The sequence below is a fragment of the Gambusia affinis genome, linkage group LG24, assembly GCF_019740435.1.
Source record: "Gambusia affinis linkage group LG24, SWU_Gaff_1.0, whole genome shotgun sequence".
Lineage (NCBI taxonomy): Eukaryota > Metazoa > Chordata > Actinopteri > Cyprinodontiformes > Poeciliidae > Gambusia > Gambusia affinis.
In genome coordinates this window covers 3946771-3964794 of record NC_057891.1, presented here as the reverse complement: position 1 = coordinate 3964794, position 18024 = coordinate 3946771, and the positions used below count along the sequence as shown (strand labels likewise).

The 18024-nt window shown below is 40.7% G+C and overlaps 1 protein-coding gene and 1 long non-coding RNA gene across 6 annotated transcripts in view; one reads left to right on the top strand and one right to left on the bottom strand.

Annotated features, from left to right (window-relative positions):
• Positions 1 to 420: 420 nt before the first annotated feature.
• The window catches only part of LOC122827034 (NLR family CARD domain-containing protein 3-like), a 75650-nt gene continuing 58046 nt past the window's right edge, over positions 421 to 18024 (bottom strand). For 4 of the 5 annotated variants that reach the window (XM_044109536.1, XM_044109535.1, XM_044109537.1 and 1 more), the window contains 10 exons: positions 11325 to 11679; positions 9482 to 9829; positions 8371 to 8685; positions 8188 to 8289; positions 6832 to 7155; positions 4035 to 5793; positions 2374 to 2553; positions 1858 to 2031; positions 1157 to 1309; positions 421 to 633 (listed from right to left, as the gene is read on the bottom strand). In XM_044109536.1, coding sequence (XP_043965471.1) covers positions 609 to 633; positions 1157 to 1309; positions 1858 to 2031; positions 2374 to 2553; positions 4035 to 5793; positions 6832 to 7155; positions 8188 to 8289; positions 8371 to 8685; positions 9482 to 9829; positions 11325 to 11385 — 3441 coding nt within the window. In that variant the 5' untranslated portion in view covers positions 11386 to 11679 and the 3' untranslated portion in view covers positions 421 to 608. Of the gene's footprint in view, positions 634 to 1156; positions 1310 to 1857; positions 2032 to 2373; positions 2554 to 4034; positions 5794 to 6831; positions 7156 to 8187; positions 8290 to 8370; positions 8686 to 9481; positions 9830 to 11324; positions 11680 to 11742; positions 11765 to 18024 lie in introns of those variants that run through there. The other variant, XM_044109539.1, reaches the window with a different exon arrangement.
• Positions 7192 to 8735, top strand: LOC122827140. The gene is made up of 3 exons (XR_006369973.1): positions 7192 to 7288; positions 8381 to 8521; positions 8611 to 8735. It is a non-coding gene; the product is annotated as an uncharacterized LOC122827140 (long non-coding RNA).

Here is an 18024-nt window from a genome sequence, read left to right as displayed (position 1 = left end):
TCTGGTAGTGTCTCTTTACGTTGAAATCCTTAAACAAGGCAACCGTCTCATTACAAATTAGACAAGCACAATTGCCTTAATTTTCAGTGAAGAAGTATTGTAATTCCCATCTCTCTTGAAAGCGGCGGCCCTCACTGTCAACTTTCCTCGTTTTCTTTGCAGTGGCCATGGCAGAAATGAGCCAGAGGGGTTCGGCACACGGATGCAGAGACAATAGTATTAAAGTGGTGCTGCCACCATTTGGTGAAAGGAGGAATTACAGTTTCAAGTTTTATGATTTATTTATTCTGTTTGACAGTGCAGGTGGGCCATAAATAATACATTATAAGACCGAAGCTGCGGGCCGTATGAAATATGACCGCGGGCCGTGATTGGCCCCCGGGCCGGACTTTGGACATGCCTGCTCTAAATGAAGCCCAGTTTGAATTGGATCTTTATTGATCCAAAGAGACAAACAATATCAGACACTAAATGACAGACATGAGAAAATAAACAGGAGGAAAATCTTTGAGGTCAGAGGTCATCATCATGATCCAGTCAAAGTCTATTTAGACTCAAACTGCTGCAGCTTCAACCTCTGAGGATCAGCAGGACACAGAGTCCATTCTCTACTGTGGAGTGAACAATTCCAACCTGCAGAGAGAAGAAGGAAGGAGAGATCAGATCAGTGAGTGTTTCCAGACTCTCTCCAGCAGCAGTCAGTGACGCAGCACATCCAGTCGATGGTTTCCAGGCTGCAGTCAGACTGATCTCAGAGCTGTGACCAAGATGAACCTGATCAGTTGTTTCCTGTTGAACTGAGAGAACAATCAGATCTGAGATCAGATCTGCTGCTGCCACAGTTTGATGAATGAGGACCACTGACTGTCTCTAGACATGTTGGACGGCTGGACGCTGGAGTCCAGCTGGACTTCCTGGAGACATGGACACAGCAACAACACTCATCTTCACACCCACACAAACACAGGAACACAGCAAGCTGCTGCTCCTCTGATTGGCTGATTGCTGTCTCTGTGTCCAATCAGGAAGCCTGAACCATTCTCCTCCCACTGAGAAGCTGCAGCTTTACTGGGAACACTGGATCTTTGCTTTGATACTAACTGGGTTTAGTTCTACATGCTGACAGGAGATGAAATCACTACAAATATTTACTTACTTTAGATCATCTACAAGATCCTTCAGCTGCTGAACATCTGAATAATTCAGGTCGTTTCCTCTCAGGTCCAGTTCTTTCAGATGGAGGCTGTTGGACTTCAGAGCTGAAGCCAAATAATCACAGCTGATCTTTGACAACCAGCAGCTCTGCAATCTGAATAAAGAATAATAAAGATGAGCTGAACCAACAGGATGCAGGTTAACCAGTCCAACAGAACCAGTTAAAGATTCTCATGAGTATTAAAGCCAACAAGCTGCTGCTTCAATAAAGACCTGCTGACTTCAGAACCAGAACCAGAACCAGAACCAGAACCTGGTACTGGTACTGGGTCGTGTTGGGTTGGAGGATTTTAGTCAGTAAAATCATTCCAGGTTCTGATCAAAGTGCTGAAGCATCAATCATTGATTATTGATTTGTTCCTGTCAGATTCCAGGATTCACTTTTCTAGACTGGGTTGAATGACCTTTGACCTGCTTCACATGAGGGGGATTTCTACACACCGGGGGTCCGAATGCTGTCCTGTTCTGACCTCAGGTCAGCGGGTCCAACTCAGTTACACAGAGGGACTAAATTAAACTCTGGATCCAAGTCCAGGAACAAACTCAGAAAATATTGATTAGAACAGAAGAAATGAACTTTGATTTATGATCAATTATAAATAATTAATCACAGAAATATCAATAATTATATTATTAAAATACCCCAATGTCTCCAGTCTGCAGCCTTCAGTCTGTAGAAAACCACAGAGATCCTTCAGTCCAGAATCTTTCAGGTTGGTTCCGGTCATGTTCAGTTCTGTCAGATGGGTCTGTTTGGACTTCAGAGCTGAGAACAGAGAAGTCCAGCTGGTCTCTGACAACCTGCAGAGATTCAATCTGAATAAAGAATAAAAGATGAGCTGAACCAACAGGATGCAGGTTAAAACTGAAATATGAACAAATAATAAAATATGGAAAATTGATTTAATTAAACCAGTCATTTCAATTATTTTACTCATTTTTGTTCATCAAAAACATTTTAAAATCAGAAAACAAAGTTTCAATAATCTCAAAGTCTGAAATAAAAAAATAATTAATTTACAAAGTAAAATGTTTGAGATTTTACTTTGTAAATTAAACAGGTTTTTTGGGAGAACATAAAACTCAATAAAATTATTAATTAAACTAATGATTAATTTATCAATGAATGATTTTATTGGATAAATAATTAAAACAAACCTCAGATTCTTCACTTTACTGACTGAACTCTCCAGGATCTCAACCAAAGGCTTCAGATCAGATTCTCCACCTTCATCTATGATGATCTCATTTATTTCCAGTTCAGTCAGATCTGGGTTGGACTTCAGCGCTGAGGCCAAAACTTTACATTCATCCTGATGGAGCAAACAGCCACCAAGTCTGTGATTAGAGAAGAAATAAAATCAGTTCTAATGAAATCAATCTGGATCAATAACAGACTAAAATATGATAACAGTGATGTCATCATCTGATCAACATCTGATCTTCAATTTACTGAGTTTGACCCCACAGAGAATCAGTTCAGTTCCTTTAGAAATGAAGTGAGCAGAGCAGGAAGTCCAGCCTGCTGTGGACCTCTGGCATCTCTGGGTTTGTTTAGCCAATATCTGCTGCAGCATCTAGAATCATCATCATCATTAATAATAGTAGGATATTCTATAGAAACAAAGTTCCCAGCAGCAGGTTATTAAATGCTGCCACAGAGGAAACTGGGAGCAGAAACCAAACACATGATGCTCCCAGTTCTGTCTCCGTTTATCTGCTGGATTTGATGCTTTAACAAAGTAGAAAGTGGACAGTCGTCAACCTGCTGCAGCTAAAAGCTTCAGATTGTTCTGGTCGTCCTGCAGAGCAGCAGCAGAACCGGTCCTGCTGCTGCTTCAGGTCTGAACCTCTCAGACTGTTGATCTGAGAGGAACTGGGACAAACTGGTTGGAAGAGGGAACCGTGTCTCTGCAGTGGTCTGTCCGTCGTCTCAGAGGAACAAAGGTTTGGATGTCAGAAGAAATTGTTGCTAAACTCCTGAAGAGCTGAAGACCAAAACCCCTGGAGGAGACGGAGCTTTTGGGTCCAGCAGCATTTTCATGGTGAAGCAGTGAAAGTTCTCCAGTAACTAGAAGAGGCTGGGATGTCTAAAGAGTTGAAGCTCATGTCTCTCCAGGTCTTCATGGAGGACAGCTAACAGCTTCAACAAAGGCTGCAGATGAAGAGTTGATGAGGAAAATGGTTCCAGCTCTGGAAGCTCAGAGTTCTCAGAGCTTTGGGAGGATCTGACAGAAACCAGAACTTTTTCTGGACCAGACAACAATCAACACATTTTGGTCTCATTTACAAACTCAGAGGAAACTAGTGGGACGAGGAAGAGGTGAGGATGATGATGGAATGAAGAAGATCAACACTGTTCACAAAGTTTCTAATTAATGCAACGGTTTATTTTAATGGTTCAACTTTTCATTAAACCTAAACAATTATTTTATAAAAACAGTCAAAGATCCTAAAAGGTGAATTATGGAGTAGCGGCTCAATGAATGAAGAGAAGTTTAAAGTTAAAAAGTCTCTCTGGCTGATTGGATCTTTAAGAGAAAACAGATTTTATAGAGTTCTGAAGGTTTTTATTCATTTAAACATGAAAAGTGATAAAAAGTTAAATATTTTTAAAATGATCAAAATGTGTAAAAACCAGAAGCTGCAGCTGTCCTGGATGATCTGAATGTTTAGATGTTTGAATGGATGAAATAGTCCAGAGGATGAAGGAAGAAGTTAAAGACCAAAAACATCCAGAAGCAACTTGAAGAAGAAGAAGAAACAGGAGGACAATATTGCTGAATCAGCATTCACACAATGAAAACATCTGGACTCACCGAGCCTTTCTGCAGTTCCTCACAGCTGGAACCAGTCTCACTCGTCCTGATTCTGATGTGTTGTACTTCTCCAGGTCCAACTCATCCAGAACCTCTGACATCTGCAGCATGAAGGCCAGAGCTGAACAGTCAGTCACTGAGAGATGCTTCCCTGAATCCAGCAGCCGTTGGATCTCCTGATAAAATGAGAGATCGTTCATCTCCACCAGACAGTAGAAGATGTTGATGTTTCTGTCAGGAGAGATTCTATCAGTGTTCATCTTCTTCAGGTTGGTGATGATTCTCTGGATGGTTTCTGGACTGTTCTCTCTCTGACCCAGCAGATCTTCTAAGAGGTTCTGGTTGGACTCCACAGTGAGACCATGAAGGAAGCGGACAAACAGGTCCAGGTGGCCATTTTTACTGCTGAGGGATTTCTCCATGACTTTCTTCATAAACTCATCTAGAGATGTTTCTCTGTATTTTTCTCCCAGGAACGTCTGGATCACCTCTGACTTCCTGCTGGTGAAACAGTGGAGCATGTAGACTGCAGCCAGAAACTCCTGGATGCTCAGATGAACAAAGGAGTAAACTGATTTGTTGTTCACTCCTCTCTCTGTTTTAAACATTTCAGTGAAAACTCCTGAGAACAACGCAGCATCTTTGATGTTGATGTCACACTGTTTGAGCTCTTTGTCATAGAAGATCAGGTTTCCCTTCAGCAGCTGATCAAAAGCCAGTCTTCCTAGAGACTCAATCAGCTTCCTGTTCTCTGGACTCCAGATTGATTCTGTCTTTTCTCCTCTATCATACTTTTCCTTCTTGATTTTGAGTTGAACCTTCAGGAACTCTATGTACATCTCAGTCAGGGTCTTGGGCAGATCTCCTCCCTCTCTGGTCTCCATCAGATTCTCCAGAACTTTAGCAGTGATCCAGCAGAAAACTGGGATGTGACACATGATGTGGAGAGTTTTTGATTTCTGGATGTGGGAGATGATCCTGTTGGCCTTCTCTTCATCATCTCTGAATCTCTTCCTGAAGTATTCCTCCTTCTGGGGGTCAGTGAACCCTCTGACCTCTGTTACCATGCCAACACACTGAGGAGGGATCTGATTGGCTGCTGCAGGTCGTGTGGTTATCCAGAGGAGAGCAGAAGGAAGCAGTTTCCCCCTGATGATGTTTGTCACCAGAACATCCAGTGAGGTTGACTTTTCAGTGTCAGTTAATATTTTCGTGTTTTGGAAATCCAGACGAATTCGACTTTCATCCAGACCATCAAAGATAAACAGAATCTGGAACTTTTTAAAGCTGCGTATTCCTGCATCTTTAATATCTTCAAAGTGGTAATGAATCAGTTCCACCAAACTGAACTTTTTATCTTTCAACATATTCAGCTCTCTGAAAGTGAATGGAAATATGAAATCAATGTTCTGGTTGGTTTTGCCTTCAGCCCAGTCCAGAGTGAACTTCTGTGTTAACAGTGTTTTCCCAATGCCAGCCACTCCCATGGTCATCACTGTTCTGATTGGTTGATCTCTTCCAGGTGGGGTTTTAAAGATGTCTTCTCTTCTGATTGTTTCTTGTTTCCTGGATGCTGTTTCAATCTGTCTGACCTCATGTTCCTGGTTGACCTCTCTAGTTAACCCCTCTGTGATGTGGAGCTCTGTGTAGATCTGGTTCAGAACGGTTTTATTTCCATGTTCAGCGACGCCTTCAGAGAGACTCTGGAACTTCATCTTCAGAAACTCTTTAAGGTCAGGCTGATACTGAGCAACAATATCTGAAAAAACATAGAAAAACAAACAAAATAAAAACAATCTGCAATATTCTAACAAGTAACTGGACTAATAAAGTGTCCAGTTTGGTTCTTCTACATAAACTATGAAGGAAACATAATTCAATAACTAGAGGAAACCGTAATTAAAATGTTTTTTAATAACGGTTTGTAACAAAAACACACAATTTCATCATGACTTGATTTGTTTTTATAATATATTTGATAATGTATGTAGAAATCATTATTTTATGGGAAAAAAAGGGGGAAAAAAATGCTCTTGGGGCCCCCTGGTGGTCGCGGTAGGTACTGCAAGCTTTGCAGTAACGAGCTGCCGTGCAGAGAGCATCCAAACGTCCAGAGCTCCGGTCAGAAGATAAGTTGAACCCAGGACCTTCTTGCTGCAAGGCAACAGCTCTACCAACTGCCAAACGTTTTCCAACACGTCGACATCAAAGTGTTCAGTCAGACCAAAAGCAGCTGATGTCGTCCAGGAGGAGCAGAGATTCCTGCCAGAGGGCGATACGGCCAAGTCTCTGGATCCTCTGATCCTGGACAACCACAACACCATCGATCCAAACCTCTCCACCTTCTTTACAACCTCTTTGCTCTCCAGCCTCATCTGGGCCGTGTGAGCCGCTGTTTTCTGCTGCTGGAGAATTTTATTAAGAAAGTGAAACAGACTCGATTTCAAAACGTTGGAAAAACTTTTTTTAAATAAAAATAAAATCCCAGTCCACATGCTTCCTCATTCACAACATGTTCGCTGCTTCCAGGCTGCAGGAACTTCAGTTCTGATGGTTCTGACCCGTCTGGTGGTTCTGAACAGTAACTGGTGTCTCCAGCAGGGGACACTGTCCTAGTCAAAGTCTCCAGCTGCTTCTTCAGGACTCTGGTCCCTGATTGTCCTGAACCTCCTGATCTGGTTCCTCCTCTTCCTCACTCATTACATCACATTGACCTTTGACCTTCTAATCAGCCAATCATTGCTATTGATCACCACCAATCATCTGATTGGAAAAATCCAACATTTATACCACTGACCTTTGACCTGGAGATGAACCCGTTTCATCATCAGGATGACTCGTTTCCTGATGGAGACTCTGCAGGTGTAGATCCCGCTGTCTGCAACTGAGGGACGTTCCAGAGTCAGACTGAGGTCTTTAGTCTTCAGTGGGTCGTCATTCATCCTGGTTCTGTTGCTGCTGGTCAGGTTCTGTCCTTCAGGATCAGCAGAACCGTTTGGATACACATGGACCAACTTGTTCTGTCCGTTCTTCCACTCCACTCTAGCGCCTCCAGGCAGGCAGACGTTGGTTATGCAGGGCAGCAGGACAGATTTAACCCATGGATCCACCTTCAGTGGATCTGAGAGACAAAGAGGACAAGATAAAAAAGAAAGAGGAAGAGAAAAAGAGACAGAAAGAGAAAGAGAGACAGAGAGAGAGAGAGTTCCTTCTCTTCCTTCCCTTCCCCCCTTGGACCAGGATGAACCCATCAGGTCAGAGACCATGAAGGTGTTTCTGGTGAAAATGTTTCTTTGTAACTGAGACGTTCAAGTCAGAGAGAAAAATCCGACAGCAGTGTTTCGTCTCCAAGACAGTTTGGTGATGAAACTGTTCTGAAGGCAGGACTGAATTGTAGTTTCTATCTTTGCCACTAGGGGGCAGCAGCCATTTAGTGAGTAAAGTTTTGTTCAGATGTGAAATAATGTTCAGTTATCAGTGCAGATCAGTTGAAGTTGTGTTTGTAGTTAGTTTATGTGATATTTATGACCATCAGACTGATAAGATACAATCTATTTGTGTTTAAGAAGAATAATGTTTGTATTTTATTACTTTAGACATTTTCTGTTGGCTCATTTTGCCCAGAAGAAACTGAGTTTTACTTTAAAATGGTGAATTCTGTTATGTTGAGTTTTTCTCTTTTACTTTATTTAACTTTATTAGTAACTAATCAAACATCCAAACTCCGCCCACTTCCACAGTCCTTCACTGAGAGGAAGAGACTTTAAATCCTGCTGCTAGTTTATAAATCACTGAACGGATTAAAGATCTGCAGCTGCTGGATCAACCTGCTGGTTCTGGTTCTGCTCTACATCCAGAACCAGAACCAATCATGGAGAAGCAGCATTCAGCTTCTATGCACCATAAATCTGGAACAAACTTCCAGAAAACTGAAATACAGCTGAAACACTGAGTTCCTTTAAATCTAACAGACTGTAGAGACAGCAGCAGCAGCAGCTGGTTCTGGTTCTGATTCTAACTTTGCTGCATTTGATCTGAACATGAATGAACAGAAAGATCTGAACTGATGACAAGATGAACCGTTGACCTCTGACCCCTAGGACAGGTCACATGATGTCTCACAGCATTCTGGGTCAGAAACATTCAGACTCACCTGGCAGGAAATAATCTTTAAAATGATATAAAACTGCAGAGACGATGAGAACCAGCAGAACCAGCAGAACCAGCAGAGCTTTGGCCCAGGATGGAAAAGGTTCTGTGGAAAAACAGAGACAGATTGACCTCACTCTGACCTTTGACCTTCATCAGCAGCTCTGACCTGATGCTCTGGACTGACCATATTCCAGAACCACAGTGTGTCTCAGGACGTCCTGGTCTCTGTAGACGGTGCAGACGTAGCGTCCACCGTCTCCGTCTCTGGGGTTCCTCAGGGTCAGGCTGACGTCTCCGGTCCTCAGGAAATCTTTCTTCATCTCTGTTCGGTCGCGGTAAAAACCGTCCTGGTTTCTTTGGTTGCTGCTGTGAACCATCATAAATTCTGGTTCTGACCGGGTCCACTCCACTATTGTGTCCTCAGGAAGGTGGGATGATGTTGTGCAGGGCAGGACGACAGAACCTGACCCTTCAGTGACCTTGACCTCCTGCTGATCAACTGAGAGGAAATAAAGAAGAAAATGAGCAGAAACAGTTTGGATCATTTTCTGGTTTGATGTCATCATTCAGTTTCTGTCTGCAGGGAGAAAAATCATTTCTTTAATGATCAACATAAAATCAGAAACTTGAATCCATCAGTGGTTCATGTGACAGTTATTGATGCATCAGAGGGTTTGATCTATACACAGCAGATCTACAAAACCTGTTTGTTCTGTGGAGGCTGAAGATGAGAAACACAAATACTAAATATTCCTGGAGATTCATCCTGTAAATGTTCAGTTTATCCAGCTGGTCAATGATCATCAAAACATAAATAATAGTGGAAAAAGTGAAAAAGGTCACGATAAATCATGTTTTATAATCTTAATAAATATAAAGTGTTTTTAAGAAGTCATAAAATGATGCTGAATATTGATCTAATTCATTTATATTTAATTTTTATTGATATTTACATGAATGTGTTTGAATGAAGCTGCTGTCATTAAAGAGCCGACTGCTTTACTGTTAATGAAAAACTAAAATAGAGACTGAGGTCAATTATAGAGACTTAAAGAAACATGAAATATTAATGAAAGCATTTCTGTTCTGTTAGGAATTAACAGCAGGTTTATAGGAAATAAATCTGTTTCCATAGTAACTCAGATTATAGAAATGATTGTATTAATAATAATTTCATTATAGAAATAATCCATTCATCCATTCCTTAGTTATTCTGAGTTATTCTGGGGATGGTCTCCATGGTTACAGACACTATGAACAACTTTAAAATAGGGTGTGCTGCTTGTTTATCTGACCTTTGACCTTCAGATGAATTTGTTTCACTTTCCATTCTTCTCTTCCATCAGAGATGCTGCAGGTGTAGTTTCCTCCATCAGACGGTTGAGGTTTCCTCAGAGTCAGGCTGAAGTTTCCAGTATCCAGAGCGTCAGGATTCATGGAGGTCCGGTCTCTGAAACGCTGGTTCTGGTTTTTAAGATCGTCACCGTTTTCACTCCGTAGATGGACGAAGTTAGGACTGAGATCACTGCGAGTCCAGATGAGTAACGGATCTCCAGGTAGAAGACCAGAGTAATCGCAGGGCAGCAGGACAGACTCCGCCCCCTCATTAACCTCCACCACTCCACCCAGAGCATGCTGGGAAACTGAGGACACAAGACGAGAGTTTAGTGTGTAGAAATACTGATCAGTTATTGACTAGTGATGAAAGATTTCAGTCTGTCTGCTAAACAGCTCAGTGATGCTGATCTCTTATTGGGCAGCAATGATCTCTGTTCATGTAACATGTAACTCACATTAAGCAAAATGTCAGAAAACTGATAAAAGTGCATTAAAATAACTGTTAAAATGTAAAAACTGAAGATGGAAACAGATGAAACTCAAACATCCTGAATGTGTTTTTTAGAGTTGCTGCTGTTTGTGGTTATTAGCAGAAATCCTGCTGTCAGTTTTCAGGTTGTTTTTTCTCATGAACTGATTTGATGAGAAAGATTTTTGTTTTAGTATCTTGGTGATTGTTGGGGCAGACATTTTGTTTCTGTGACTTCCTGAAAAACTAAAATTCTTCTAACTTTATTTTTCTGGGATTTCTGGTCCAGATTCTTTATAGTTACAGAATTTAAACCTTCCAGTAACTTTCAGTCAGTTTCTGCTGTGAAACTGAAGCGTCTTTGTTGATCAAACAACAATTTGGAAACTTCTGTATATTCTACATATTTTATCACTTCAATAGAACCTCATTGTGAGCGTTCATCTCTAAAGGGGCTTTTACACAATTACACAGTTTGAACCCAGATTTCTAAAAATGTAATTCTAGTCATAAATACATTCAAGATATTTGTTAAAGGATCCAGGATCAGTTCAACATGTTGCAATAAATATGTTGTCATTTTCCTGTTGACTAAAGAACAAAAACTCATAATTACATTCTGAATATCATCCATAGATCAGGTTTGTTTTTATAAAACCAGTAAACCAGAGAAGAACCGGACCCACCAGAACCTGATTCTCCATTACTGGTCTGACCAGCATCATGCATCAGCAGCAGAACATTATGACCACCAACCTGTGAGACCCAGGTGAATTCAGGAGAAATAAACTACAAACTACAACCACCCAGGCGGCCATCTTGGATTCAAATGAACATTTATGTGGAAAACTGAAGACAGGAAGGAAAACCAGAACCAGAACCAGAACCTTCAACATCTGCAGACATTCATCACTGGTTTCTGAGGTTAATGTTTCTGGGAGCTGATGTCCAGATTACTGGTCTGTGTGGGTCTCAGTGGTTCTGGTGCTGACAGAACTACAACCTGATAGAAACTGATAGAAAACATCAGAACCAGATCAGCTGCTGAACCCAAACCAGAGAAATTAGATCCAGACAGGAAACGACAAAGAGGAGCCACTGGACCAGACCAGAATCCAACAATAAACCAGTGAGATCTACTGGGAGGACTGGTGAGAGACGAGTCGCTGGAAACAGAACCTGAGGTTCTGATCCAGAACCAACAACCAGCTGAGGTCACCAAGGGTCAGTTAGAGAGAAGAATGGACCAGAACCAAGAAGCTCTGAGGCTGAGCAGCAGCTTGTAGAGAGACTGGAGAGGAAGAGGAGCAGAGAGAGGAAGGTGATCTTACCGAGCAGGAGGATGAGGATCATCATCATCATCATCATCATCATCTTCATCATCATCTTCATCTTCTTCCTCTCAGAACAAACAGAGAGACTTCCATCAGATCCCAGCAGTGGATCACCTCTGACACCAGTTCACCGTTTCTACTGGAACCAGCAGAAACATGCAGGAGGAAACTCCTGCTGATTGGCTGATCCAGATGCTGCTGAACCGGTTCTGATCCAGATCAGTTCTGAGGAAAGGCGTGGAGCTTCAGTTTCCTCATAGTTTTGTTGGAGTTCAATCATTTCTGTCTCTCTGCTCCACCAGGTCCGTTTACCAGTTTCATTTCCCGACCAGAACCTCTGAGTGTAAACCACCTAGAGAAATAATGAGATTTGGGTATTTATAAAAACAGGCTTTAATGCTGAAAACGATCATACATGTCATCCAAATGGATCAGAACCAGAGTTACATTCACCGTCCAGCCTGGGAAACATTTAGCAAACCTGATGGATGAAACCAAGTCAGTTTTCTGTTTGTCCGTCTTTCTGTTAAAGGAATTTAAATTCCTCTCATCAAGTCAGTCCTTTTGTTGAATTTGAGCAAAAACCAGAAACTATTTAGAAATTATCCGTCGTCATGCTGAGATATTTCAGCCAGACTTGCATGTTTTCATGCTTGTTGCAGCAACAATACAGAGAAAACAGGATCTAGTGTCATTTCTAAATCACAACAATATGAAGCAGAAAATCCTGAAGCTTCTTTACAGTTGGTTTGCATATTTACCACTTCACAAGGCTGCACATAAATTCCTATAAAGTTTAGTTTTCAGTTTATTTTTTGGTGCCAATTCACTTTATAAAACAATTTAACTAAATCCTGTTACTACAGCTGGACTTTAAGTTAAATTTTACTGTCTGACAGCAGAAACTCAGGACTAAAGTACATTTTTTCACTTTTCCATGAAGATTATTGATGTAGTTTCTTTAATGGCCAGCAGATGTCGCTGTAGCTCCATTCAGAGAAGAGAAGATGAAGCTTCGCTCTGATTTTCTCCTCTAATTTTACATTCTACATATTTATCAGCAATTTTCTGTGGATACAAATATTTGGAGCTCTGCCTCCAAAGAAAAAACAACCCAGAATTTGGATTAAAAAACTGATTCAATAAATCCAGAGAGAGAGAGAGGGAGAGAGAGAACTGTTTCCTGCTTATTGTCTCTGAGGACAATTGTGCAAAAAATCTTCCTGGAAAACCGCGAGTCACTAAAATCTTCCAGAACAAGTTCCTCGATGCCATCTGCTGGCAAAAGGAAACAAATACGCTTTCATCTCTCGTACTGTTGATATTCCTCACACCTCCTGCTGCCTTTCCCCTTCGGTTGCAGCGATGTCTGAGGAAGAGGAGGAAGAGGAGGAACGATCGTCTCTCTGGGACGACAGAGAGAAACAGAGCAGCCTTCACCTCAGCTTCACCTTTCACCATCTGCAGCTTCAGAGTTTAGCAGCAGCAACCAGATTCTGTTCTTCTTTTAGAAATAATTTGAGTTTAATGGCTGCTTCAGATGCGATAAGTCACGATCGGCTCGGCTTTCATCCAAAACCATCAGTGTAGAAAATCTTAAGAACGACTTTTATCTGCAGCTTATAATTAAGTTGCAAGATGAACATTGATCCATTTGTAATACAAAGAACTGCTTGAGTCAAAGAACATCTAGAAACACATCAAAGCAGAGAGAAACGCAGAGTTGCAGCAGGTTGCTTTTAATTATGCAACTAAACACTTCAGGAAGTTGAAAACATTTACTCTAAAAACAGAGATAAAGATTTTTTATCTCAGGTCCAATTTATTCACATTAAACTTTCCCTGTTTTAGGTCACTTAGGAACATTGTTTCTTTTTTTATTTCCGCAGTTTTTGATTGATTCGCCTTTAAAGGAGCAGTTTTATGTCTATTACAGATACGTATATATATATATATATATATATATATATATATATATATATATATATATATATATATATATATATATAAAACTTACATTATAGGACTTATTCATTTAACACTTTGAAATTGGGCCTTTGTCTCTTTAAAAGTTCCTGTTTTTTCTCTAACTCCGCCTTCAGGGAGTCATCACAACATGGTTCCTCTATTAACCCTTTAACACTTTTTACAACGTTGAACTGAAAAGTAGCTCAACAGATCCAAGAAATGTTCGCTAATTGCTGCTGGCTAGTCTGAAGGAGCTGAGTGTGGGAGGAGCTGCATCTTGGAGGAGGGGCTACATCCACCCAGACGTTTCTAACAGCTGAATGGTTGCCGTGGAGATTATGTAATTTCTAAAGCATGCATGAAAGAATCAAGGTGCGTTTTTGAGGAAGGAATAACACTATAAGAAAAAGTCACTTTTAAATAATAATAAATAATTTTGATTTACTTCCACAAGTTTCTCACTCCTGACCAAACTGGAATAACTGGGTGAGTTTATAAGCATTTTCTTTTATTTCCCCACAACTTCCCATAAGACCAAGACTTAGAAAATGTCATTTGTTCAATTACTGTAATATGTTGCTTTTAGAGTAATGACTTCTTCCTCACTGAGTGGCCTTTCAGCCCATTTTAGTACAGCAGCATCTTAATAAGAACTTTTGGTAAAGTTTATTATAGTTGCACTTCCACAATGGAACTAATCTGCCTCCAATTAATGTGAATTAACCAATCAGATGCTTCAAAAGCAATGACATCATCATTTTGCCTTTTTAGCAGACTATATTAATTTAAATTAAAACTTTACTCTCTTTATTAATTTCCCAAACATAAGTATTTTTTAAAATCCATAAGCGATAAAACTTTAAGTTTACATTAATTAATTTTGTATAAATAAAAATGCATAAAAATTAATGTTGTTTTTTTGGTTGAAATCATTAATCTTCTTTCTGATAATTTACATAATGCTAGCACTCTGATTTGGCGGCTGTAAAAGTGTTTTAAAGTTCAGTAAAAGTTACGTTTTAAAGCTCTCCCAACTTTCCTTCTAGTGGCAGCAGATTTTATTGTATTCTACATTAGACTTGATCAATAGCTCTCCAGGTTTTCTGAAGGGATTCAGCAGATTTTTCGCTCAATTTCTGTCCGGTCTTTGTACTGCAGCATCGTATTGTGTAGTGAAATAAAAGACACATATAAAGTGGCAGGAACAAAGACACTTAAAATGTCTAGACTCCAGCTTGTAATTTATGCCTTGATTTCAGCCAGTTTAGTAGATGAACTCTCACCTTGCCCAGCCTTTTATGGCTTCTGTGATTTGACGCCTTCGTTCGTCACACACAGAAACATGTACGGTACCAGCTACGTACCGAGACGATGCGCTCTGCCACCCATTTCTTGAAATGGGAATAATCTGAAAGTTAGTTTCCATAAAGCTACGCTTACTTTAAGCATCGACTACAGAGCAGCCGCCAGCTGAGTTGAGTTTCTCCGCTCACCCGTATAGATACACCCGCCGCGCTCTTCACCGCCGTTCGCTCTGAATAACAGCCACCAGGCAGCAGCTCCGGGAGGAGAAAAGCTGCCGTACTCCAGGCATCGCTCCCGTTATTTTATTCATCCCCAAAAAAACAAAACACCCACATTATTATCAATAAATAAAATCCTCATGGGTTGAACTTACAAATTGGATGTTATGGTGCTAACACTTAGCTTTTGTCAACAACTCAGGTGGAAGCGAGAGCGCTGCACAACGCAAATACCGACCCGATCTGAACACGATGCTTTAAATAATAAAACATCACGAAGCTTCGAGGAAGATAAATTTTCTCAACCAGTTTTAATAATTGAGGTACTCCAGTAACTTGAGGAATCATTACAGCTCTATTTTGTTGTGGTTTATTTTTACATATTTGACCAAAATGGTGAATCTACTGTTTCAGTTTCTTTATTAATTATTTTACGTTGACTGTTATTCTGATAACTGCACCTACTGAACAGATTAAAGTTGTTTTTACATGTTTGACCAAACTTGTGAAGCTATAAGTCTGCTGTACTGGTGCAGAGTTATCAAATTAAGTTGTAATATTTTGTATTTTGTTGAAAAATAACAGTTTTAAGTCTTTCTGTTTCACATCGGTATCGGCTGATTCTTACTGACCGTATCAATAATCCAGGGTTTTTTTGCTCTTGCTGTTCCTTTGGTTTTGGACTGCAGGTGAAACACCTGAAGGTTTTTGAGATTGTTTCTCCTTCTTAGTTTGTGTTTTTCCTTCTAGAAAAGGTCATGTCTGGATGTGCGCATCGAGGTCAAGAGTTCATCAAGACGCAACAATCAGAGCAACTACATTTTTACTTAATCCCAACGTGGCAGGGAATTTCACCAACCTGTCAGCTGTTTACAGGCGGTGCGCTCGTCCCGTCGGGATAACGCGGGACTCTATTTAAACACTATCTGCGTGACCTCTTGGTGCACGGCGGCTCCTCGGGGATCTGTGGGATTAACCGGCGCCTCAAAGGTAAGCTGAATCATTATAAACAGCAGCAACGCTTTTGAAAACACCCATAACGGCGCATTAGCATTGAAATGAGGTAGCGCTTTGTCAGGACGAAGTTCTGGGTCACGGAGAGAAACGGCGAATGGCGCCGGAGGGAGCGTCATCGTTTCTAATGTCAATAGATGCCGGCTCGTTTGCAGAGGATTCAGCTGGGGATTCACCCAAAGACTCCTCCTCGTATGCAGTAAAATTTAAAGGTCCACACAAAGCCCGACTTGCATTCTCCATTTCAAGTGACTGTAAAACACCTCAACTCCTCACTTTCTTTTATATAGGCCATTAAAGCTGAAAACCTGTCCAGCTTTTACTCTCTTCCCGCAGTAAAAGCCTTTGGAAATCCAAAAGGCAGGTGCATAAATAATAAGAGAGAACATTGAGTCTGTGGAGGACAGAGCTTTTGTCTTCTGTCAGACATGAGCTGGATTATGCACTCCAGGAAACACTTAAGTGGCAGCTCAGTGACAGAAATCCTGATTTACAGGTAATTAAAATGATGGAGATAAGTCAAAAACCTGGGATATTTTTCTCCCTTTAATGCTTTACTTGACTGAACACCAACAAGCACATATGCAGGAATCAGTCAGACGGAGAATCTAGAGTCAACATGGAGAAGTATTCAAATCTGGCTTAGTTTGACTCTACTAGCTTTCAACGTCACTATAATTCATTTACTCATTCTTCTCTGCCAGGAAGCTCAGTCAGATTGCAGGAGAACATCTCCAAACATACATTTTCAATTTCTGATTTAGAAAACACCATGATGCTGCCACCACCATACGCCACTGTATTAATGTCGATTTTTGCATCCAGACCAAACAAGTTAATCTGGTTTCATCTTCGGCTGCAACTACTTGAGTACATTTTCAGAAATGTTTTCATCCACATTGTAACAGAGCTAAAGGCCCAAAATGTCCCAGGCCTGATGGGCGCTAAACATCGAGAATGGGGGAGAAAAAGTTTCTATACGAGGTTAGCGGTAAAGAAAACAAGAAAGAAAACAACACCACTAACTAAAAGGTCACATTAACTTATGATACTGATGTTAAAACATTCATAATAAACATAAGTTGTGGTAACACTAAAGCATTAGTTGCGATAATGCTAAAGCACAAATCAGTTTCACTAACCCTCTAGCGCTAATCATAAACAGTAGCTAAGCTAACGCTAAAGCATTGCTCCAACATGATGTAGTGGAAGCTGGCTCTAAAGCGCTACAATGCTAACTTTAACCACACAGCTAACTGTCCATAACCAAAACTTCAACACAGACCTCAAAGCTACATGAGTTAGAATTAATCCGGAAAAGCAAATTCAGAGAAATGTTATGTTTGCTAAAAATGATGACAGTTAGCTAAAGTGCTAAACACTACAATTTGGTCCACTATTAGCACATTAGCAGCACAAATTGAGTCTTTTGTGTGGAGTGACAATAAAGTTGAGCTTCTCTTCCAAGTCATTCAGGATTACAAAACTCATAAACTACAAGACAAACATCAAACCATCGTCGTTGTGCGTTTAGAGGTTGAGCTGATGTGTCAGCATTTTCACAGAGGAGTCGCTTCACATGGGTTTAATGTTCTTTCCTTCACACATGATGGACTGAATATGAAAAGTTTAAAGGTTACAATATTTAACCTTAATCCCTGATCATTTAAAGCTCCTTACTTTATGTTTTACGACATATAAAGTCCTGCTGAGCTTGTGGTGTTAACGTGAACTAATGTGGCTGATTTAGATAAATATTTGTGAATACTTGGAGCTGAAGAACTCTGTTTCTGCTGCCTGCAGAAACGCTTGTTGTCCGGTCACACACTTAGCATGAACTCTGAATGAACAACAACAGCGACAGCTTGCCAGGAGCCGCGCAACAGCTGCACGTCTCGTTCGTGAATACAAATACAAAACCGTGTGCCACTTCCAATTAAATCTGAGAGAAGATCTGCTGGAGAACAACTGGGCGAACGCAGATGTGACATGTTTCATCAGAAAATCGAACAAAAAAAAGCAGACGCTCTTTTTATGAGCGCCAGAAAAAGCTGCTTTATAGCCTTTTATCAAGCCTAAGCAGGATCAGATCCTGGAAAACAAATGCTCAACATCGGCAGGTAACGGCAGGAAACAACCCGTCCTTGCCAGATAATGCTCCGTCAAGTTGCTGCAGCCTGCTGATTCCCCTC